At 39.3% G+C, this 24,039-nt stretch overlaps 2 protein-coding genes and 1 long non-coding RNA gene across 3 annotated transcripts; all 3 read right to left on the bottom strand.

Moving 5' to 3' along the window:
* On the bottom strand, positions 7,156-8,125 carry LOC110268163. Its single transcript, XR_002356261.1, has 2 exons — positions 7,629-8,125; positions 7,156-7,539 (listed from the first exon to the last, which is right to left on the bottom strand). It is a non-coding gene; the product is annotated as an uncharacterized LOC110268163 (long non-coding RNA).
* LOC107620053 (protein FAR1-RELATED SEQUENCE 5-like) lies at positions 10,758-12,254 on the bottom strand. Its single transcript, XM_016322276.1, has one exon. The coding sequence runs from the start codon at positions 12,252-12,254 to the stop codon at positions 10,758-10,760; it is 1,497 nt and encodes a 498-aa protein (XP_016177762.1).
* On the bottom strand, positions 13,988-18,682 carry LOC107620052 (uncharacterized mitochondrial protein AtMg00810-like). Its single transcript, XM_016322275.1, has 5 exons — positions 18,619-18,682; positions 16,238-16,335; positions 15,939-16,183; positions 15,791-15,848; positions 13,988-14,065 (listed from the first exon to the last, which is right to left on the bottom strand). The coding sequence occupies exons 1-5, from the start codon at positions 18,680-18,682 to the stop codon at positions 13,988-13,990; spliced, it is 543 nt and encodes a 180-aa protein (XP_016177761.1).

The raw sequence follows: 24,039 nt of genomic DNA, 5'->3' as shown, positions 1-24,039 counted from the left end.
AAACGAGAATAGCTAGTTGCGGATTCCGGGTATAATATGTGTGATGAAAGTCATTTGCTAAGGGTTATTGGTTAGGGTTTAGGGTTTAGGGTTTATGTTTGTTTGCTTCTGAACGTAAATGTATTGTGTGTATTACATGTTACTAATAGGACAAACATAACTTATCACGTGTCACTTTTTCGTTTTGATCGAAATTGAATCTCTGCCTCCAACATTAGGGAGTTCGACGCTACTCCCTGCTTTTGTTTTGAGCCAAAATGTGATACATGTCACGAATGATGGATCCAGAAAAATTTTTTTGCGGGGGAAAAAAATAATGAAATTTAGGTATAGATATAGTTTTTTTTTGGTTTTCACATTATCCAATAAGTTTAGAGTTAGTATAATGTAGAATTATATATTGTGTATTATTTTTTATATATTATGTTTTTAACATTAAATTGGTTTAACAGTAAATTATTTATAAATTTAGGTGCGTATATGTTGTGTTTCTGGTTTGTTTATTTATTTATTTTGTGTAAGGTAACCATCGGTCTTGACGTTGACGTTATGTGTTTTGTAAATCTGGTCGTAGATATGGTTCCGAAGTTTGACCCCAAGGCGTTCGTCATAATGGAAGACATGGAGCAACTGCTATTACAGGTATGTGCTCGGCTTCAAGTTGGTCCCCCAGTCTTTTTCCTGTGTGATGCCTTCCGCAGCGAAGGAAAGAAGTATCATGGGTTTGGGGTTTCCCTGCAAAGCACCGCGAAGGGGACCAACTTCTTTGTTTCTGAGAGGTTGTCGACTGACGAGCGACTGGCAAGGCAGGATGCCGCCTTCATCGCTTTGGAGAGGCTCCTGGAGGAGTTGGAGGTGAATATATTTGACTTCAACTTCCAAGTAGTTCTGCGATACAAGGAGGAGGTTGCTGAGGCACACTGCATGGCAAGGTTGTCAGTCACAGTGCATGTAATGATGCTGGAGAAAGAGAACGCTGAGCTGAAGCAAAAGTTGAGACTCTACAACCAGATGTTCATGTAGGCAGGTAGGATGGCTTTCGTTGTGTCCAGTTTGTAATGTTCGTTTTAACTAGTTTTGTCTTTTACAATTTAGTAAGATGAAGAAGTTTAAATTTCCCAGTTATTATATGTATGTCAGATTCAATGTGGATTCTATAGCGGAGAACGTGTTTTTCTCGTTTAGGATGTATTTATGCCCTGAAACCTACCTTATACGAGGTAGGCGAGGTTCTTCGTTCCATGAGTTTGCTTCTGTTCGGTTCTTATTTACTGGTATTCATTGTCATGAAGAATATTGGTTCACCGTTTCAATGTTAGGGTTTTTTTTTATCCCGATGAAGCAAAGTCTGAGTTAAATGGTAATATTCCAGTGGCACAAGGCTTTACTAGTTATTAAGTCATAAATGTCACAGTGTTTGAAGGTCTGTAAATAAAAATAAATTTTTAATTACTATTAAAGTGTATCTCTGGGAGGAGGCGTGTTTAAGGGGATTAAGGTCACGTAGCCATCTTTTCAGAACTCAGATGAGGGTCAATCCTAAAGGCCCCAGTCCTGCTAACAGTCACATCCCACGAAAGCAGTAGTTCATGTGTTCCTTCCATCAGGTGTTACAGCGGATTCTAATTATAACTCTAAAAGAGATAAAACTAGCAAAGCTTTCGCCGAACCTTGGTGCCAAAGTTAGTCGTTTCGGTTTGATTTGGACTAGCCTGTTCCGTTGCAACAGAACAGAAAAGTAGAAAAGAGTCAGTGAGAAGCCAATAGGATGGTGTTATTGTATCACTCGGCGGCTATGGGGTGCATGGTTCAACAACGGGGCAACTGTGTTTTAAATGTAACTGATTTTTTAAATTTAATTTTCAGGTACAAGTGCTTTTGTGGCAACAAGATTTGAATTTGATCTTTTTGACTGAATTAAAATAAGCAGATGGGAATATTGTTTGAAAAATATTAATAAAAATTACTTTTACAAAAATAAAAAATTAATTATTAAAACAGTATAACACCATAGTATACTATTGATATTTTAGCTATATTTAAGATTTGCTTGTATACTATTTTATAATAATTCTGGATGTTAGTATCTGTTACATTTTTACTATTATAATAATAAAATTTTATTACTGGTTATTATCATTCAAACAACATATGGAAATTGTGATTTTTTGAAGGACATTTATTTATTTTGAAAATATAATTTATGTAATAAATTAAGAATTACTTTATTAAACCCTGCTTCATCTAAACACATCCTATTAGCATGATTACCCTAAATCCGTAGAGCATGCACGTCAAATCCAACGTCACCCCCGATTAGACATGGAGCATGCTGTTGCAGGTTTCTTGTTCTCTAAGTTTGTATTGACAAATTTTTAGGGTCTTGAGAAGCTAATTTGCTGTAACTTTTGTTCTAATAAAAAGTTGCCTTCATGATCAAAGCCCATTTTTTAATGATATTTAAACAGTGTTAACTTTATGCGGGATTTAATTTATGTTTGGGTTCCGAGCATACAATAAGCACGTTTGGAAGTCACCGGAGATTGATGATGGTTCTTTATATATTGGGCCTACCTATACCCAATGGGTTCCACTTTGACCCAACTATGTGTAACTTAAGCAAAATATAAACCCAACATCCTTTCGTTGTTATCATAGCTAAAGTAGTTCTTTCTGAGATAGAAGAAATGAAGTATCCGACTTCGGAGGAGAAGGAAAACAGCGCCATGAAGGATAAGAGTACTGTTCTCAACAAAGCGGCGGACGCCACGGACGTCGACGTCTCTCTTGCAAGGTATGAGTTGAGCCTTTCATATTTTAACGTAAGAGGATGAAGTTAGGGCCTCGCCCGCCTGTAACAGGGTTACCATTCATTTTTTTATGCTTAGCAGCGTCGTTGCAAAAGGGGCAGAGGATGGGGGGAGGTCACTTGAGGAGAAGATGATGAACGTTTTGAATACGGTTTAGGAGGTAAAGATAAAATATTCTGCTGGTTATGTTTTTCATGGTTCAGACTTCAACGGTGGGCCTTTGACGTGGCAAATATTATAAATGTTTGAACGCAGCATGTTTTGGAGGACAGGGATGTGACGAAGTCGATTCTAAAGACTCACAATGACCAGCTGCGGACCATTACGGAGCTACTGGCTGACCATGGTAAGGCCATTCAGTCATTGATATCCCTTGTTAATATGATGAAGGCTGACCAAGTTGGGGAGGAACACTACAAAAGAAAGGTTGGTAGCACTATGAGGACTGGGAGAAGAAAGCCAGGTAATGTACAACAAATACAGAAAGATCCACCGGAAAAGAAATCCTCGACGGGCTAAAAGGTGCATCCTCAAAGGACGCGTGTGAAGGAGTCCTTGGCTTCCTCTTCCGCAAGGAAGTCTCGACGCTGTACCGTTAAGCGTGAGGAGCCACCCAGTGAAGCAGCAACAAAAGAGCTGAAGGTCGTGTCGATGAAGGTAACAGTTTATTTTTTTACCAACACGCTACAAAATAAGCGTCCACGTGGGGAGTTGGGTATCTACATGTATGAAAATATATTTGTTGCTTTCCTATGCAGCGGAAGCTAACCTTTGAGGATTTGGATTCTACATTGTCCGCTGGATCCGAGCTGAGGCAAACTGAGCCGGGGACTCCCTTCACCTACAACACTCACCACGTCGCTGAAGACATGCCTCGGGTAAGAATAAGGTCCACGAAATTCTTGTTTTTAACTCAACTTACCTTTGGTGGAGTACTACTTTGTTTGCTGATGGTCCTGTATTTCCTTTCACCAGTGCCTCAACCTGTCCTTCCGTCCCCCGCAAGGAATGCACTTCCTCGGGAAGGAACTCGCCGTTGCGGCATACATTTTCTTGTCGGATCTGGACAACTGGTGCTTATGGGGATTAGGCTAAGTAAATAATGTGCAAATATTATCCTCTTGAATGAATTCATACTTAACATTCCACACTCTTCGGTACAAAAAGGTCCTTGTCGAAGACAAAAACTCCCGTGGAGACCGAGATGCACTGCTGACACTCCGGCCGGGCCATTTAATCGTTGACGATGTAAGTACGACGTTGCCTGTGTGAAAACCATCTTCCTTGGATGGTCATAACTGAACCTCGACTAACGATATATATAAGATTGTCATGTTTATGCAGGTTATAAACCTTTTTTGCACTATGTTAACGCATGAAAACAGGAAGGAGTCCTGGTTTCTCCCAACGACCTTTTCAGTACATATAACCACAACACCTATATTTTGATTCACTCCCCCTCGAATCACTTGTATGTAATATTTTTATTTTGTTCCTACTCCTTTTGCAGCAAGTTGCTTTGAGCCCGGTAAACCACAGCATCGACACCTTCGAGTTTATCCGCAACCGGTTCATGGGATATGCAGATGATTTGTGGATGGTGAGTTATCAATCGCGCTATTTTTTTTGTGTGGTTGGTGTTTATGTTGATTTTATTCCACTAAATATTTTCGTGAGTGTTGCGCCGTAGATATATGTACCCATGCACAGAGACAACCATTGGTTTCTGATGGTGGTAGACCTTGTCAACTGCAACTTGCTTTATCTCGACTCCGCCAAGGATAGCGACCGCTGGGAGGCAAGGATCTCACAAATGAAGTTTGTGGTAAGAGTTACTGAAACTCAAATGTTGGCTTTTTCCTTATGTTGCATTTGAATTTTAATGTTAACATTATTTGGACATGGTGCTGTGTGGGTATAACTTCCATGACCTATTCAATGTGTCAGGCCTTCTTTCTGGAAAACATGCTAGAGGACAAGAGATTTCGGAAGAAGAAAGACCATTACAAACCACACCCATCCACTTTTGATGTTACAGAGGCCCCAGTTGGCCAGCAAGCGGAGCAATCGTAAGCATCACTAACTCTCATGCCCGATACAACGCATTTTCATTAAGTGAGGCTTCTGCATTCTCTATTCCAATTTGGGCAGTTCACGAATTGCTCATTAAGTTATCCTTTTATAACGTGCAGGAATGACTGTGGGGTTTGGGTTTGCCAATGGATGATGTTGAATTGGGTTTGGGGGAACGTGGAGTTGGAGGTATATTATGGAAGCACTCACTCGCATAATCCCATTGCTACCAAAACATCCACATCCTTATTTAATTGTTCTTGTTCTGTAGGATGTCAATGATCACACAAGGATGAGCCTTGCACTGGACTTGGTAATGGGACCTTACAATCCCATTGCTCGTGACGTAGGTCGTAGAGCAGTTCGTCACTGGGACAGTCAGATGCAAATGTCTACTAAGAAGGAAAAAAAAGGTCGGAAGAAAATTGTTACGGCAATAGATTCTCCTAGCCAGAGCATCACAATTTGACAAGTGCTATTTTTGCCTAGTGTCATTTGTCTTCCTTAGGAACGTCTTCTATATCCGTGAAGCTGGTGTTATTTTGACAGCGTATTAGGGCACCTAATATGCAACTAGTTTGTTATATTAGTCACCAAAATATGCTTACTGTAACACCCTCACTATTAGAAGTCACGCTTCCGGCTGCGCTACTCTGATAGCAAGAAGTATTACGACTACTTTACATACTAAATACTAAAATAGGAGCCTGTGACTTGACACTGTATCGCTGATTTCTTTGAAAACTAGAAATAAATACTTTATCTTAAGAAAAATACAAGCAGGCATAGATTCATATACAAGACTCCTTACATAATAACTCAATATATTATACATATAAAACATACAATTCTTATCCCTCTTACAAACTTGTAATAACAAAGACGAGGGAAGAAAATAATCTAACTAATACAACAACATATAAACCAAACGCAGTATAATTCTTCTTAATGCTTTTACATCCGGTTCCTGAAAAGGTAAAGCTGTAGGGGGTGAGAACCTAACCACACGGTTTCACCACGGAGTTTCAAAGTTGTCATAGGAAGATATTTAGTAAGAAAACTGTTTTCAAGCTCAGTGATTATCATTGCCTTATGAATCTTTTAAAAACCAATAGATAATCGTTCAAACCTTTTCAAAGAAACAATGTTTAATCTTTCAGAAATCCGAAACATTTCCTTTCTTATAAGAAAATCTCAATCAGAAACCAACCACGCAATCAAACAACACAATCATTAATTCAGCACCAAAGTTCAATCTCAAATGTAGCACGCCAGAATAAACACAGGCAAGGCAGACAAGAAAAGCACAAGTAGGCAGCAGTTACAGCAAATAGTTCAAGTAGCAGTTACGAACAGTTTAACATTTAGGCAAACCAAAACAAGTTCAAACTCAAGCAAAGCATACAAATGCATATGATGCATGCCTGTCCTATGGCTGATGAGGCTCATCTGTCGGTTATCCAGCCAACCCGACAAGTCTGAATTGTACTTAGACTGTCCCTCGACGTGCATCCCCAAGAGTCTAGGCATAGCTTTTTCTCAAATAATCAATATTACTCAATGGGAGTAACATTCCCGAGAATTTATATAGTACCTGGTCACACACTTACGTCGTAGGATCAACAGAGTATCGAGTTTTCAACCTGGTACACGTGGTGGCAAGCCACGGTACTTAATCCAGGGAACCTCGTATCTCAGATATTTCAAATTCATAAGCCATGTGAATAATTCAAAGTTCACATCTCAACATTCTCAACATCATAATCATTCATCAATCCAAATCTCATTTCCAAGTTCATTTCAAAGCCATATTTCAAAGAAAATCCTCATCATCCTCTTTTTCATTCTGTTCGTTAACAATCTCAATTCCAAAACAAAATTCTTTCTTTGATAGACAAATCAATCTTAAAACGTATAATGCTTAAAAACAAATATTTTTAATTAATTACTTTAAATAAAACTTTCAATTTTATAAAATTTCGGCAGCATCTCCTCTAAAACTCGAACACTGCCACCCTCTTCGGGTCCCATCCAAACATTTCTCAAACCTTTTCTCAACCATTTCCAAATCTCAAACATTTTTTAGAATTGAACCAGTTCCAATGTCAAATTATTTTCAAATCAACCAATTCTAACAATAAAACTCTTTTTAAAATCGAATCAGCTCAAATATTAATTCATTCATAAAATCAAACCAACTCACAATCAAACCGCTCCCAAAATCAATTTATTTTCATATCTCAAATTATTTCCAAAATCGTTTCATTTATGTTACTAAGTAAACTATGAAACCAAGAAAATCCACCTTTCTTAATAATCAAGTAAATGACATTCCAAACCGGTTTTTATCCACAATCACACACCACTCACGCAATCAAGCACCCAATAATTCAGTCCAACAAACCATCACATCCACAAGACAAATATAATCACAGAAGTAAATCTCTTTACACCAATATCTATTTATCACAACTCTGTAATATAAAATAAATTTTAAGAAAACCCCTACCTTAAAGTCGAAACTCGCAAAACCAAAATGCGTCAAAAATCCCTTTTCCTTGACCAGCGACAGCAGCAGCCGTAATCTCAGCTTTATCCACTATCCGTAGCAGCAACCACAACTCTAAGCGCGACACACAACAACCGGAACTCGAACCTACGTTACCAACATCTCAGAATCTTTATCAAATTCATAACAGAGCAGACATACACTAGTGGTGAAGGTTTTGAAAAAGATATGCTTACTTAACAAAAGAGAAACATGGAGACGAAGCAATGGCAGCAACTCCAAACTGTCCCCACAGCGGCTCTAGTGATGGTGGAAAACCTCAGTGGCAGCTGCAATAACATCGCAGTGATAACCATATCCCTTGAAATTGAAAGGATGGGAATCGAAAGCAAGAATACTATTTACCAACGGCAGTGGCGGCAGCTAAGAACTCCGACAATGGCTGCGGCAGCTCAGAAGTGGCTTTGTCAGTTCAGCAGCTGCGGTGACTCCCTTTTCTCTCTTCCATCTGCGTTTCTGTTTCCCTCTCCTTGCATCGGATCCTCGTGGTGACCTGACAACTTCAGAACAGCGATGGCAGTGGGTGACCCAGCGGGTGGCAGAAGATCCCAGCCCCAACCGCGACACCGTTCCTCTCCTCCACATGCAACAGCTTCAATCTCCCTTTTGCACGCAACATGATGGCTCTCCTCCTCCTCTAGTTCGTGCGATGGTGGCAGTGAGGGCGGCAGAGGCGGCGTGGAGCTCCGACGACTTGGACCTCCGTGAAGGTGACGGCGGAACAGAACGCGGCGACGACGATACCGCTAACGGCGGCAGAGATCCGATGAAGCTGGCGGCGGCGGGTTTCTTCTACGCCTGCGAGCACAACGGCGGCGATGAAGAGGATCGGCGACAGTGACGCTGGCGGCACTGACTTCCCTCGGCGATGATGACGACGGCACGGACAGCTATGACGGCGCGATACCCCTCATGGCGCCTTCCTCCCTCACGCTCCTCTGCTCCGGCGATGTGCTAACGGCGGGACGGTAGCAGCACAGACAGTTTCCCCCTTCCACCGGCACCCCTCTCCCTCTCGGATCTCCTTATCCCTTTCTTTCTTTTTGTTTTTATTTCTTCTTTTCTCTTTGTTTTTTCTGAAGCAGTGGGTGAAGCAATGGGTTTAGGTTAGGTTTGGTTTGGGGAAGGGAAGGCGGTGGGGTAGAGTATTAGGATTAGGATAGTTTAGGAAATTTTAATAAAATTAGGGGTATAGAGTGTTAATTAAAATCTAATTTAAACCTTTAAGATTATTTTTTAAAATATTATTTAATTATCAAAACCTGATTTAATTAGCTTTGATAAAATAATTTCTGAAAATAAAATTTCTAATGAACAAATAAATTGAAACTAACTCATAATAAGATTTATTTAAAAATTCTGGGTCTTACACTTACTTTGTAAAAACCCTTTGAGGAATATATTTTGCTATATGTCTAAGAATGTAATGCTTATTTTGTAAAAACCATTTGAGGAATATAATTTGCTATCTGTATAAGAATGTAATGGTTGAAACAAGTGACCATTAGGATGTACACTCGTATCGTGTTACTTGAGCGATTCCTATGTAAAGTGGCCTTTATATTTTCAATGCGTGGTTATCCAGATGTTGACGCTCATAATGGTTTCATTTTCATGGACTCTTGTTTCAAGAAATCTCTTTTCTGACAAAGAAAAAAAATTGAAAACTTAACATGCAACCACACCCAAACATAGCCTTATCTACATTGCTGGGCTTTCAAGTGGGATCCTTATAGTTGGTCCTCATCGTAACACATATAAGATGAAAACAAACAACGCCAAACCACAGGGGAGTAAACAGGAACGAATTTTTTGTCAAAAAATAAAAAAAAAATAAAAATACAAACAATCACACATTACGCCATCGAATCAGCAATAAATAAGGGCTCCAAGGACTATTTTTTGTTGCCCATATACAAAGAAATAATAGCAGAAGGGTTGTTCTCGAACCCGACATCCTGGCATCCTCGCCCAACCTACTTCGAAACTTTGGAAGTGGTTAAATGATTCCTCCAGTACACTGTCGACTCCCACATTGCATCTGTAAGGGAATCAATGTCTGCTCATACACAAAAATATTTTAATTTGATAAGAATATTAACAGTGTCATGCGATGAAGACCTTATGATCTATCAAGGTTTACGTTTCATGATGCATGAATCACGTATTGGAAACTTAACTAGTTTCCTACAATGCCACCTATAGTTGAGCACAATTAACCCACGAAGGACTGAAAGTACCATTCAAACAACACAGCCATAATTGAGTTAACACTACACTTATGTTTTTTTTCAACCATTATTGCAGCCAGCGGACAGCACACTATATTTGGCCCAACTCCAGTTTCTCATTCTATATTCATTTTTATAATTTTTCATTTGTTCTAAAATCATACCTCTACATCAGAATTAAATCGAAACCCTTGCAACTAGTCCGCATTGTGTTTGCCCCCGGGTTCAACACATAGATTATCACCGACGATAGATTCCCAGTCATTGTTGGACATTAAGCCGGGACCATTATTTCCCCCACATTTGTCGGCCTGTAACAAAGAAATAATTCTAAACATAGGCATGCTACAACTGTATACATTGTTGAATTAAGATTAGAAATTAAATTAGAAACCTGATTGGGATTTTGTCTATTGCCACCCTTCATTGGGCAGTTTCTCTTATTGTGTCCAATCCCCTTGCAGCCGGTGCAACGCCTCCTTTTACCAAGATGCTTTTTCGTTGGAAGTTTCGGGGCACCCTTTGCCTTAGCAACAACTGGATCTCTTACCACCGGATTGCCTTCACCAACCTTTTCTCGTTCCGTCGTATGCTACTACCAAATGCCCTACAGTCCATCTCCAGCTCTTTACACAAACTTTCAATTCCACGCATAGCTTTCTGGAACATGGACAACCTTTGTGCCCCTAGGAAAAACAGCCATTGCGAGGCGGAATGGAGTGCCCCATGACGAAGTATGACTCCACGCTCGCTATAGTCCCCCCAATTTTCTATGTACTGCTCAGCGGACTTTGCATCAGTTCTCCACCTATGCAGAACTATCTTCTCGGGTATCTCCTTTATGTGCTCTGCCTTCATGACGAAGAACATATGCTTGCAGGGATAACCCTGCTTCTTCCAGAAATTACACTGGAAACTTAACTTCCGGGTTGACCGTCCAAATGAGGACATTATGTGGACATCAGGATCTTCGTACTCCTCTAAGGTGTATATCATTGTATTCATGATCCTCCTTGTGCTAATCAGGATCAACGCACCAACCCCCTCGATCTCCTTCTTAACATCACCAAAAACTTATCTGGTGTACACTGAAGCGGCATGTCGTTCAAGACTTCTAAGGCATGTTGTCATGACCGGAACCGAGTTTATGGATTTAAACTGGAGAAGCATTTCCTTATTCCGATATTCACGGGCAACCATATCTAAGCATTGCACCAGCTCCAAAATTGTGTGGGTGGATTTGGAAAACTTGTTCACATATGCGTTAATTTCTTCACAGCGAGATGTGGTCCGGTACCCCGTGCAGAACTTGTCACGGAGATAAGCACTTGCCCACATCTCCTTTTTCTCATACATTTGGCACCACCACTGCTTCTGGCAGAGGCCATAGTCCTCGGCAGCCTGCTCCCATTCCGACTCAAATACATCTGTCGTCATGTCCGCGTACAACCACCTTCTAAACAGCCCACGTAAATCATCATCCTTGACATTCGATGTGACATTCTTCTCCACATGCCATGCACACAACCGATGCGTCGACTCGGGGAGGACTTCAGACACGGCTTTGATCATAGCTTTGTCCCCAACGGTAACCACTACAGATGGCTTCTTGCGACACATAATCTCCATCAAATTCTCCAGCATCCACCGATAGGATGCTAGACTTTCGTCATGCAACATCCCAAACCTGAATATGGTGGTCTGCTTATGATTGTTTGATCCAGAGAAAATCACAACAGGTCTCTTGTATTTATTTTTCCTGTAGGTTGAATCGAACGCCAACACATCGCCAAAGTATTGGTAATCGACTCTGCTACATCCGTCGGCCCAAATCAGATTCGCCAGCCTGTTGTCAGTGGTCACATTATATTTTGCGATTGCCATGGGGTCTGATTCGGCTTTTCCCTCTAGATATACTAATGCAGAATTCGCATCGCCATCAACTATTTTAATGCGCCGCATTTTGTCAGCATAATTATAGACATCCTTCTTCAGGAACCCCAACAACGAATATCCCCCGGCCATACCAGCCATGTACCCTACAATCTTAGAGGTCACAATACCATGTGCTTCCATCCCAACTATCTGACTCTTTGCAACTTCCGTTAACCGACGATGGTTGGCAATCAAGTGCACCATTCCTGCCGGTGTCAGGTCGTGATTGTGTTTGGTTACTAACTTCCTAACCTTCCAATACTGATCATTTTTGTCTAAATAAACCGATAACATTGCTTTGCAGTTAGTTCTTGTTTCTGGTTTGTGTACCCTCATTCTGTCAACCCTGTCGTAGTGTTTACGCTCCCTGAAGCCTTCCTTGTTGCAAAAAAACCTGTACCTTACAAGATTCCCCTCACAGTCTTTTCCGGAGTCACCCTTTCGCACACCGAATCCATCCAATTTTCCGAAACCCCGATAGAACTCATATGCATTATCAACGCTATCCCATACCTTCTTAAGGATGTCATTCACACTTAGTCCGGCAAGGTCTTCCAACTCAAAATTTTCTACATCGTAAGCATCACCATCACTCCCTCCACGATCAGCATCCTCCTGGCTCAAAGACACCTCCATTGAAATAGTTTACCTAATTCATTATTACATACCGCAAGGAAATTCCCACACGGTGAAAATTTAAACCAACAAACAGCCTTACAACAAAAACAATATTTCACTATGCATTGAATCACCTATTCCAAGCACAGTCTTACAACAAAACAACCTATGTTTCACCAACTAGCATTGATGACAGAATTTACATCCAGGAAATCAAAAATAGTTTTCACAATGTTTGATATTGGAGCTTTCGTTAGAACAACTGCGAGACCCGGAGCAAAACAAAAATAAGCATACCCACATCCAGAGTTTCAGCACTGAGCACAAACAAACCTGAATTCCGGAAGAAAATAACCCCAACAACCACAACAGAACAGCATTCACATTTTCAATATGCCAACACAAAAACATTGACTTCCAAAAGAAAACAAACCCTAGACAAAATACTGTTCTGCAGATTTTGTTGTCCCATTTAGAGGTAGAAACCATTCGGGTTACAAGAAACAAATCATCACCAATTTCCAGCAATAATATCCCATACACTAGTAAATACAATAACACAATGTACCAGGTAATCAAGTACCGGACCTAAATGCATGGTCCATGAAATAAGTTCGCACCGCCCGAACAACTTGTCAACTTACATCATCATCATCCCAACAATTTAGCAAAGTTTCAACTTAAGAACTTCACGGACAGAAAATCAAAACAAAAGATAAAAAAATCGAAATTAACCAACTAAGAATAACAAAATAACAACTAACGTATTAAATTCTCTGCAAGCATGCTATTTGTGCAGGTAAACGTTCCTAACTACTAACATCCAATTATTTTAATTTCTCACGCAATTAACATACTAACTTTCCAAATGCTAGCAATTATAAAGCCATCCAGTCACATGGTAAAACCACTTCATCATGCATGTCTAGTGCAGTAAAATTATAACTATAATAAGATACTTCACAGCTAAACAAACGACATCATACATAAGAGAACATATCTGCGGTATACTTTAATTCAGTCTATTCAAAATATCCAACCTACTACTGATTCAAAAACTTACTTATTTTAACAGAAGGCAAGAAGTGGCAGACTTTGAAGCAGACTACTCTTCTGGTATGGGTGTATTGTCTTCTGGCGGGCTGTGGGAAACTCACCCAGCCGACACATTACTGTAATTTCTCGGCCGGGTGTGGCTCTTGCTTTGGCCCCGGCCTTGGCAGGCGACAGACAGGGGTGGCTACAGAACGACTGGGAATGCGAACTCGAAGAAGAAACGGGGACCGAACGTCACCGGACGAGACGGGCACGACGCGGAACTCTGACTGAAGACGCGACGAAGAAGGGCAAACACACCACGGCTACAACGCGTCTGACGAGACAAGGACACTGGAGCCCGAGCCACAACTCGGAGTTGCGATCGGTGACGTTCAAGAGACTTCGATCACCACCGAAGCTACATATGCAGAGCGCCGGCGCACTATAACCTCGACGAGAGCTACGGCTAGGGTTTTAATTTTGTTAGAACTTTCATTAACTTCAGACAGAACGGTCGGGGACACTTCACAGGTGATGGAGAAGTGGGGTAAAGCCCATGGGTTGGGCCATTTTCTTTTTTGTTCCTTTGGGTATTATATTTTTCCCAGGCCCATCAATTTTTTCATCTAACTGAGGCCTGAGACTTAACAAAAAAAAAAACCCAATTACACTACATTAAATTTAATCTCCAATTAACTACCATACTGTTACTTCTAATCAATCTCATTATCAACCTCGATTCCCGCACTATCACTGATTGTGGGACCTTCTACTGTACCAGATGCCTTCCACTGCAACACATGCAAAACCAGTAATTGTGTTAGCGGGATATGTGTTTCCACCACCTTAAGACAAGCAACACCCACACCTGCTGAAGAATCTTTCTTTCAGCACACTAGCACCTCCCTAAACTTAATTGTGGTAAATATAACACATTAATTATTATTAGCTTACTCATCATAGTCCACGTTTAAAAAGAAACTATACTAGTATTCTAGGTTACTTAGCTTTTTCTTACATGGAAATTTTAGTTAAGTTAGTACTGATCATCAACTCGCAAAAACGAAAATTATTTATAAATCTTAAATAAAAAGGCTGTTATAAATCTTGTTTCAGAATAGAGATCTGTTTGAATTCATAAAATTTTATTGATGATGTCACGAATTAAGCTCACTACCATTGATTAGCTGTGTTGACTGAGTCTATAAATCTCGTCTTCTGAAATGAAATCAGCTGGTGCAGAAGTTTGGTAATGGAAATAAACCGGCAGAATTGGAAATTTGGAATACATAGCAAGTTGAATTTGGGAAAGCCTTACTGTTCTGTTGTCCACTACCTTTTTTTTTTTCACCATGTTTGCACTATAACCCTAAACTATAGACGTTATTATTTATTATGGAATTTATATTTTTTATTTATAAAGTCTATTAAAACTGGAATAAAAGATAATTAGTGTCTTCTCTTAACTTTCTACTTTATACATTCTCCATTTTAAAATAACTATGGCTTTAGCTGTTTAATGTATTAAAAAATCAAATTGCTGGTCTTATTTTAGAACAGAGAGAATAAATGTTTTATTCTTATGAATAAAGATAATCATTTATTAATATAAGATTTGAAAATTTTACAAAATCCAAGATATAGATATGAGGAAAAAAATTATTATGTATAAATATTAGTTGATTATTAGTTGAAAATAATTATTTTTAATATTTTCTCAAACTTAAAATAACTCATTAGTGTAAGATAATAATGACGTCATATTAATATATGTATTGTTAATCATACTCATTTTATGGTGACACGTTTAAATCACGCATGTTTAAATCATATTTTATGCTTACTTCTATGATTATTGAAAGGAATTAGAATCGAATGAGAAGAAGAAAAGAGTTCTAGAATTCTGGAGGGAGAGAGAGTGTGTGTGTATTTTGTAAAATTGAAAATCAGTTAAAATAGTGGTTAGCGACCTTTCTTATATAGGTGTTAGAGAGTGTAGCTAACCATCTAACTAATTAGCTGACTTGGCTGCTTGTTACTAGCATAACAGAAAGACTAACTCTATTTTTAGACTCTTCTATAAGTTGCTAGTGTGTGTGTGCAGCTATACATCTAACATCCTCCCTCAAACCAATGGGCACTGCCTGCTCTACTCTTAGTTTTTCTCTGAAATTTAGAAAAGTTGGTGCTGACAGTGGCTTGGTTAGTGTGTCTGCAACTTGATCAGTGGCTGGAATGTGCACAACGTATGCTTCTTGTTTTTCAATGTAGTCTCTCACAAAAGGATTTATCCAAGGCAAAGTGTTTGGATTTATTGTGAAGTATAGGATTTGCTGTTAGTAACACTGCACTTTGATTGTCACAGTGTATCATTGGCTTCACTGTGCTTGCACCCTTATCTCATTTAGTAAATTTTTGAGCCAGAGTATTTCGGTTAGAACATCAGCTATTCCTCTAAATTTTGCTTCGGTGCTACTTCTTGAGACAGAAGCTTGTTTTCTACTTGCCCAAGATACCAGGTTCGGATCCAGGTAGATGCAGAAACCATTGGTGGACTTTCTATCATCAATGTCACTGCCCTAGTTAGAGTCACAAAACCCATAAATTCTAAAATCCTCAGATTTTCTAAATATTAACCCATGGTCTATGGAGCCAGATAGGTACCTCAATATCCTTTTGACTGCCTTCCAGTGACTTTCAAGTGGTTCATGCATGAATTGGGCAGCCTTGTTTACTACAAAGGTGATGTCAGGCCTAGAAATGGTTGCATATTGCAGCCCACCAACGATTGACCTGTATAGTTGTGGATTCTGAACTTTGGCACCACCTGATGCAAAACGTTTTAGTGCTGAAGTCATAGGGGTTGGCATGCCTTTTGCATCATTCATGGCAGCCTTCTTCAGCAAATCCTTTATGTACTTTGTTTAGCTGAGTACAACCGAATTGTCTGATTGATTTCTGACCTCAATTCCAAGGAAATAGCTCATTTCACCTGAATCCTTGAGTGAGAAGACACTATGTAACTGAGAGGCCAATTGCTGAATTTCTAACTGAGAGCTTCCTGTTATGAGGATATCATCTACATAGACTAGAATGAAGATTGATGATTGATCAGTGAATTTTGTGAAGAGAGAAACGTTGAATCTTGTGTTCTTGAAGCCAAATTGATTGAGTGTGGAGCTGAGCTTTGTAAACCAAGCTCTTGGGGCCTGTTTTAGGCCATACAAAGCTCTTTGTAACTTGCATATTTGAAGTGGGTTGTTGGCAATAAAACCTTTGGGCTGTTGCAAGTAGACATTCTCATGGAGATCTCCATTGAGAAATGCATTGTTGAAGTCAAACTGTCTCACTTTTCATCCCTTTGAGAGTGCCACACTAAGAATGGTTCTGACTGTGGAGGGCTTAAGGACAGAGCTGAAGATTTAGTTGTAGTCAATCCCTTGCTTTTGATGGAACCCCTTTGCTACTAACCTTGCTTTATATTTTTGCATGATGCCATCTAGATGCCTTTTGATTCTGAAAACCCATTTACACCCAATCGGTGCTATGTTTGATGTTGCATCAACTAGCTTCCAGGTTTGATTTCGTATTAGTGTAGAGTATTCTCATCCATTGCTAATTTCCAGTGAGGAGAGGACATTGCTTTAGCCACTGATCTTGGGAGAGTTTGGGTTAAGTTTAAGTTTGGAGCATTGGTCAGAACAGTTGCATAAGTCTTTGGTTTGAAGATTCCACTCTTACTTCTTGTTTGCATAGGGTGGCTTGCTATAGGTGGCACTGCAGATTTTTAATTGAGCAGTGACCCAGTTTGAGCTTAAGCAGATGCAAAACCTATAATTTCAATTTCACTAGTTGCAAAAGAATTAGTGGAATCAGCAGTATTTACATTAGAGGAATTAGCAGAAACAGGCAAAGCAGATAATGAATTGGAAATGCTATTGGTATTAGTGGAAGGGAGAGGTGTGTATGAGGTTGGGTGGCGGTGTCAAGCTTTAGAGGTGAGTTGGTGTTAAAGGGAGAGAAAGGATCTGGTGTTAGGTGTTGATTCGTGTTCTGTGACTTGTTGAAAAGTTGTGGATAAGGGAATTTATGTTCATTAAAAAGCTCTTGCCATGTAAATCTTGCCACTGGGAGCTAAGCATTTATAGCCTTTTTTATCAATACCATACCCAAGGAATACACACTTTTGAGATTTGTGGTTAAATTTGTGAGTGTTGTAAGGTGTTAGGAGGGGGTAACAGGTGCACTAAAGTCTGGTGTGATTTGGAAAAGAACCTCTATTAGTGACTTGAGGTTCAGGTTGGGTGTGGAAAGTCTATTGGTGAGATAGGTGGAAGTTTGAATGGCTTGATCCCAAAATTTTAAGGGTAGAGAAGCTTGGGCCAAAAGGGTAAGACATGTTTCAACAAGATGCCTGTGTTTTCTTTCTGCAGAGCCGTTTTGTTGGTGGGTATGGGGGCAGGTAAATCGATGTTAAATTTTATTGATTTTGAGGTATTAAGTGAAGTATTTGGCTAAGAGTTCACCACCATTGTCTGACTGCAGTGCTTTGATTTTATGGTTGGTTTGGTTTTCTATGAGGGCTTTGTATTGTAGGAAGGCTGAGAAAGCTTGGGATTTAGTCTCTAAGAGATAGACATGGGTATATTTACTGAATGCATCTATGAAGTTGATTTAGTACCTGTAGCCACCAGTACTGGCATAAACTGGTGCTGGACCCCAAAGATCTGAGTAAACTAAAGATAAGGGTGTAGTGTATATTGTTTGAGAGTTAGGGAATGGTAATTGATGTATCTTGCTTCTGCAACAAGCATCACACATAGAAGGAACAAAATTTTTTTTATTGCACAAATCAGACATATTACATTGTTTTAGTACATGAAGCAAAACTTTATTGGAAGGGTGACCTAGTTTATTATGCCACAATTGAAAAGTAGGACCGACACTTTTACAAGCGACTAGTGCTACACAATCTTGGTTCTTTTGACACTGTACACTTGAACTGACTAAATTGCATGTAGTAGTAGGTGTTGTGGCTGTGGCTGCAGAACCTAGCTGCTGCTCATTATTGAGTTTTGAAATTTGTCTTGGAATTTGGATATTATCAAATTTGTATAACCCACTTTAAGTGTGCCCCAAAAGAGAATTTTCCTGGACACCTAGCATTTGACATCACACACATAAGGCCAGAATTCAAAGAAAATATTATTGTCCAAAGCAAACTTTGACACACTAACTAGGTTTTTAAAAATCGTTGGGACATGTAATAGGTTCTGGAGCTTGAAAGAATGGTTTGAGGTTGGTGAATATATCATGGAACTACCAATATTAGCAATAGGCATACCTTTTCCATTACCTCCAGAGACCTGTTCTGAACCCTCATATTGGCCACCATCAATGAGATTCATCTAATCAAAAGTGATGTGATGGAAAGCTCCTGAATCTGGGTACCATCCACTGTCAGGTGAGGTAGAAGGGAGTGTGAGGAAGGCATGAGGAGCATCTGGCTTCTGTTGGTGTTGCACATTTGAAGAAGTGTGCTGCACATTTGAAGAATTATGGAATGCTGAGCTAGGTGGTGGTGGCATGCTGGAGGCTTGATATTGAGGGTTCTAAAAATTCTGATTGAACTGATGGTAACATTGCCAAACGGTATGGCCAACCTTTTCACAGAGTTGGCATTGAGGTTTGCCACTTTGCCACCAGAAAGCTGATCTGCCTCCTCGAAAGTGTCTTCCTCCTCTATCTCTTCTTCCATAGTCTCTTCCTCTTCCCTCTATCAAAGTTTCTTGAATGGTTTTCATATCCAGACATGTAATTTGAGGGTTCACTCCCTGATTCGTTGTTCTTTTGTGCTACATTTGCTTGTATGATAGGAAATTCTAGCTTCTTGAATCTTTCATGAACTTCTTCTTGAGTTAGCAATTGTGACTCAAATTTGCTTATAGTTATATGTTCTGATCTTGGATTGATAACAGTGATGAAAACACTATATTCTTCATATAAGCCTCCCAGTGCAGTTTCAAAGTACTCATCTTTTGACAGTGGAGCTCCTAAGGCAGCGAGTGAGTTGGTTACCTTGTTTATTTTGGCTAGGTATTCTGTTGCTGAGGAACCATGCTTTTTGATAGATTTGAGCTGAGTTTTCAAAATTTTGATCTTCAATTTGAGCTTGGTAGCAAAGTATTCTTCAAGCATCTCCCAAATTTCATATGCATAGCTGAATTCAACTACTCTGTTTACAAAATTGCTTTCCATCGATGCTAAGAGCCAAGCAATTAGACTTTCATCTTGCTGTTCCCAATCTTCAAATGCCTTCGATTGAACTCCATTTTCTTGATCTTCTTTTGAGCTGAATCTTGCTAGCATGGATTTTTTGTCGAGGTGACTTTGAAGCCGATTTGATTTTATGCATGCAAGGGATTGACGTTTCCAAACCTTGAAATTGTCTTCATCTAATTTTATGTTTGCTAGAAAATTTGCAAGGGAGTTCTAAGTTGTTGAAAAGGCGAAAGGTAGATCCATGGATTTTCAGAGCTCTGACACCATGAAAGCAATTAGAACTGGGTGAGAAGAAGAAGAGAGTTTTCGAATTCTGGAGGGAGAGAGAGAGAGTGTGTGTGTGTGTATTCTATAAAATTGAAAATCAGTTACAATAGTGGTTAGAGACCTTTCTTATATAGGTGTTAGAGAGTGTAGCTAACCATCTAACTAATTAACTGACTTGGCTGCTTGTTACTAGCATAACAGAAAGACTAACTCTATTCTAGACTCTTCTATAAGTTGCTAGTGTATGTGTGCACCTATACATCTAACAATTATTACTATTAAACTCTTAGCTCATAGAGGTGATACCTTTAAAATTCTAACACAATATCGATCTATAATAGGTGGGCTCTTTGATAGCTAAGATAATGGTGGCTAATGATGGCTGTATTTTGATTCGTAAATGGTATCTTAACACATGGTATAGGTGGGTTGAGCGTAATAACATCGTTGTCTCACTGAGAAAAAGATAATTAGAGGTAATCGCGGTAATTTTCGTAAGTTTACTGCACGAAGACGTTTTCGTAATTTTGCACCTAAAAAATAATTTTTTTTTTCGGTTGTGGACCTCCAATTGGATCTCGCAAGATGCCACTAGTAAAGATCAATTTCGTTTTTGCTTCCATGAGCGCACACCTTCAACGCCGCAAACAACCCCCTTACTCCTCCTTGAAACAAAGTCTGTGACCTAGTTGCCGTTGATGCTACAATGAAGGGGCTTCCAATGACCTGGCAAATGGGGAGCCCAATAGTGGTTTGCAAGGTGGACTCGGCAAAGGTCCTTGTGCTGATTCAAAGTTGAAAGTTGAACTCGGCAAATGGAAGCTCAATCAGAGGTTCATGCTGAAATGATGGTGTTGCAACAAGCTTAAGCAAGGTAGGATCTGGAATGTGTGCTTTGTGTTGGTCTCTAGAGAAGTTAATCGGGCTGCAAATTTCCTGGCAAAAAATGGAGCTCCGTGTGAAGAAGAAGTTGTTGGAGATAAGTGTGTATGTCCAACAAAATACTATCATGAATTATTATTATTATTATTATTATTATTTCTTTGGGTATATATATATATATATATATAATATTTTTCATTAGATGAAGATTAATATATCTCATTCATTAAATTATATATATAAATGGTATATATAGAGATATGACCATTGAATTGACTCACTTTAAGAATTCCTAATGGTTATTGTTATTGTATATTTGTCAATAGGATATTCTTATTATGATGAACATAATATTAGAATTTTTCTTTGACATGTGACTATCATAATAATTGATAATGTATTTATTATGCTTTGATTCTGGACACATAATACCCTACGATGCTAGTTGAATGGACATTGGATATGATTTAAATATTTTTAGAATTAATGATTAGTCAATATGGAATCCATCAACTATGATAATGAGTTTGAGATCTACGATTATAATGAATGAAATAAATAATACCTTGGCCAAGGGGTTTGAATGAATTAAGAAACAATAATGCTAGGGAACCAAGAGGGGGTAGGGGGTAAAACTTGCCAACTCCTCTTGGGCTGGGTCCCCTCAGCCCACCTCACTTCAGCAACATCTCAAAATTCATCCAGGTAAACAAAAATCACCCTAACCAAACCCTATTCTCTACTTTCAACGTTTCACCGCAGAAGAATTTGAAAACCATCCACAGCTGCGCCAAAGTACAAGGATCATCTGGTAAGCTTCTCCTCCGCCTTCATCGGACGCCGTGCCTCCACCCACAACGTGTGGGCAATAGTCGACCACCGTACACCGCTGCAGAACGCCGCGACGCTCCCATCTCCTCGACGTGCTTCTTCGGGCGTTAATCGGAGCTTCCCCAATCTCATATGCGGCGACGTCGTTCCACCCAGGGCACGAGGAACAAGTCTTTATAATTATAAATATTGTTCCCAAAGCAAAATAAACATAATCCAAAACACTCAATTTTCATCTTCATTCTCTTATAAGTTGGGTTGGGGAAAGTTGGGTTTTGGCAAAAAAAATTGTAAAAATACCCCTTGCTAAAAAAATACTAAGCCCGGCGGGGAAGCCGCCCCGCCCCGCCAAAGCCTGCGGTTTAAGCGATGTGGGTTAGGCGGGCTTTTGCTATTTGGCAGTCCCAATTTTCCAGCCCAACCCACCTTTTTTGGCGGGTTATGCGGGCCAGCCTAGCGGGTTTAGGCCCGTTTGCCACTCCTAGGTCCAGCCAAAAACCTGCCAACTCCTGTTGGGCTGGGACCCCGAAGCCCACTCACCTCAGCAATAGCCAAAATTCACCCCAGTTAAACAAAATTAACCCTAACTAAACCCTCCCCTCTCTTTTCACCGTTTCACCTCAGCATCACTCCAAAACCATCCACGACAGCGCCACACTACCAGGTTCATCGCAGAACGTTCTCCTTCGCTGTCAACAAACGCAGCGCCTTCGTCCTCCACGTGCGGGCAACAACCGGCCTCCAAAGCTCGCCCCAAAATGCCGCAACGCCTCCATCCCATCAATGTGCTACCTGGCGCGTTAATCAGAGGTTCGCTCATCTCCGCCGCAGTGACGTCGTGTCACCCACGAGCGAGGAACCAGGGGGTTCTCATTCTCACCAAGAGTGTGCCGCTGCTGCTGTATGTCGTTGTTGGCAGTGCCATTGAAGGCTCCCTGCTCTGCTCCGACGAACGCAGTAGGATGTCCCCTGCTCCAGACTCGAAACCTCGCCTGACAGTACTAATTGGTTAGTGTTTAATAATTGGTGCTGATTGATGTATGGTTTGAGTTCCGTGGATGATATTTGTTGGATGTTGCTTCTGATTAGGGTATAATTAAGGAATTGTTAGATGTTGCTTCTGATTTGGGTTTTATATGGTATTACTTGATTTGAGTTTTATATAGCAGTAACAACAGTGTATAATTAATGACTTGTTGGGCGTTGCTTCTGATTTCATCTGCAGGTTTTATTTGAATTTGGTGTTTCAATTAAAACATTAACTCGCTCAAATGGTTTAGTTATTTAAGCTTGGTGCCTACAAAATTGAGAGCTCTATGGAGTGAGCGTATATTACGTGTGCAAAAGGCTTTAATAGTTAATAGAAGTTACGTAAAAGATGAAAAATAGTAAATGTCTCTTGTTGTTTTATTGCTTTTGACTTTGGGTTTATAGCTTTATATATAGAGAGGTTTCTATTATTGGGAACATATTCTTAACTAATTATGGATCAGACAAAATTCAGTTTACTTAACTCCCTATAATTTCATATAGAATCAATAAAAGAGAGATATGCTTTGTATCTTAGGTGAATTTTTCATTTTATTTGATTTTGAGATTACCTTATTGTTTTTTCCTTTCAAAGCCAATAGATCTTATTTGCTTAGCTTCTTTTTTTTTTCGAAATATTTGCAAAAAAAAAAACAACTCTTTTTTATTCTTTCAAATATTTATTTCCTTTTTGTTTTACTGTTATATCATTGAATAGATATAGTGTTCACAAGCTAAGGTGCAATCTATTTATATTGTCATATTACTCTCTGTGAAGTGGAGTCTATTAGATTCCAATTAATCTCATTTCACTAAGATTTGCTTGTGATCAAGTTAAAGACAAATTTCATTCACTCAACTTTATTTTATTTTTTTAGAACAAATATGGGACTATTTAGAATGACAGAGTGATAGCATTAATATCCTATATAGTAAGTTAAGACCTTACACTATAAAGCTTTGATAACATATGGACATGAAATAAAAAAAAGGATAAAATAAAGTTGAGTTTTAACATTGTGCATAGAAAAAGCGAAGATGACAAATATTATGGGGAAAGATAAAATAACAAATAAGAAAGATGGGCATGACAAATCCTGTAAAATTTACGCATAATAAATATAATCCATTAGACCATTATCTTTCATCTTTCTTCTTTTTGTTTTTGATGGGTGAATAGACAATAACAGATGATACTTGGTTAGTGTTTAATAATTGGTGTTGATTGATATAGGATTTGAGTACCATGGATGATACTTGTTGGATGTTGGATGTTGCTTCTGATTTAGGTATAATTAAGGAATTGTTAGATGTTGCTTCTGATTTGGGTTTTATGTGGTATTACTTGATTTGAGTTTTATATAGCAGCAACAACAGTGTATAATTAAGGACTTGTTGGATGTTACTTCTGATTTTATCTGCAGGTTTTATTAAAGGATTTGGGCATGGTGTTATGTAACTGTTTCTTGTGAAC

Source organism: Arachis ipaensis, chromosome B10, assembly GCF_000816755.2.
Source record: "Arachis ipaensis cultivar K30076 chromosome B10, Araip1.1, whole genome shotgun sequence".
In the NCBI taxonomy this organism is placed as follows: domain Eukaryota; kingdom Viridiplantae; phylum Streptophyta; class Magnoliopsida; order Fabales; family Fabaceae; genus Arachis; species Arachis ipaensis.
This window is presented reverse-complemented; position numbering and strand designations above follow the sequence as displayed.

Bases quoted from the DNA above. Each gene is read 5' to 3' on its own strand.
- LOC107620052 (XM_016322275.1), bottom strand. From the start codon at position 18,682: ATGAATCTCATTGATGGTGGCCAATATGAGGGTTCAGAACAGGTCTCT. The intron at 15,849-15,938 runs GTACCTATCTGG...TAACTAGGGCAG, and splicing joins GCAGTCAAAAGGATATTGAG to TGACATTGATGATAGAAAGT. The intron at 14,066-15,790 runs GTATCTTGGGCA...CATGTGTTGCAG, and splicing joins TCTACCTGGATCCGAACCTG to TGGAAGGCATCTGGTACAGT.
- LOC107620053 (XM_016322276.1), bottom strand. From the start codon at position 12,254: ATGGAGGTGTCTTTGAGCCAGGAGGATGCTGATCGTGGAGGGAGTGAT.